Source organism: Nicotiana attenuata, chromosome 7 (assembly GCF_001879085.1).
Source record: "Nicotiana attenuata strain UT chromosome 7, NIATTr2, whole genome shotgun sequence".
Classification (NCBI taxonomy): domain Eukaryota; kingdom Viridiplantae; phylum Streptophyta; class Magnoliopsida; order Solanales; family Solanaceae; genus Nicotiana; species Nicotiana attenuata.
Window position 1 is genome coordinate 16,524,875 of NC_031995.1, and position 1,141 is coordinate 16,526,015.

A 1,141-nucleotide genomic window follows, 5' to 3' on the forward strand; every position below is an offset into this window, starting at 1 on the left:
CAGGCTATAATCAGATGAAGCGATATATTAATCACAATTGGTCAAAAGCCTCATGCTTTGAATTGTTTTGGCATGAAAAAGGCTATTTCATTGCCAAATTCAAAGAGGAAGATGACCTCAAGGAAGTCCTATATGGAGGGTCTTACACGATTAATAATCGACCTATTATCCTGAAGAAATGGTCTCCTGATGTTGAATTCGATACAGCTTTTCTCAAAGAGATTCCCCTATGGGTCTCTTTTCCCAATTTGCCTATGGCTTACTGGGGAAAAGACTCTCTAAGCAGGCTGGGAAGTGCCATTGGAGTGCCACTATTTGCTGATGAATGTACAGCTAATCAGTCGAGAATCTCATTTGCGAGGATGTTGATTGAAGTGAACATTACTAAGCCACTACCAACTGGAGTCACAATACAAGATCCTTGTGGAAAGATGTACAAGCAAGTGGTGCGGTTTGAATGGCAACCTGAATTCTACTCTGATTGTCAACAGTTGGGCCATATATGCAAACACAATGAGGAAGTTCAAGGGAGGCCTCAGAAAATTCAGAAAGTAAATAGCAAAGCTCATCAGCCAGCAAAGGAGTGGAGAAGCAAAGGCAGTATAAAGCAGAACACAAGTAAGCCTCAAGAGCTAACTGAAACAAACACTAATTGTGTTGAAACAGTATCTCCCATAACTCAAGCTGCCCCTACAGTAGTTCATAATATAATGGCTGGAAAATCAGTGGATATTGCACAGGGCATAACACAGGCTAAAAGGCATGAGAATAGTATATTGAGAGACAAAAACAGTGTTTTAACTCCCAGAACAAATGTAGGTGGTACTGATTTTTCAATTATCACACAGAACACTTTTGAAGTGTTATGAGGAGGCCCAGGGGATAGACAACCACCAGATAGAGGTGGTACATCAGGTCCTTCTAAATGAATGTTCTCATGTGGAATGTGAGGGGAGCAAACCAAAGATATAAACAGAAGGAGTTGGGTAGATACCTCAAAGAACATCATATTTCTTTAGCTGGTTTAGTAGAGACTAGAATCAAACAACAAAAAGCTTCTGTTATTGCCCCTAAGATTGCAACAAATTGGGAACTAGTTCATAACTATGATCATGCAGTTAATGGGAGAATATGGTTACTA

The 1,141-nt window shown here is 40.0% G+C and overlaps 1 protein-coding gene across 1 annotated transcript; it reads left to right on the forward strand.

Moving 5' to 3' along the window:
* LOC109229864 lies at nucleotides 15-869 on the forward strand. Its single transcript, XM_019395414.1, has one exon. The coding sequence runs from the start codon at nucleotides 15-17 to the stop codon at nucleotides 867-869; it is 855 nt and encodes a 284-aa protein (XP_019250959.1).

Bases quoted from the DNA above. Each gene is read 5' to 3' on its own strand.
- LOC109229864 (XM_019395414.1), top strand. From the start codon at position 15: ATGAAGCGATATATTAATCACAATTGGTCAAAAGCCTCATGCTTTGAA.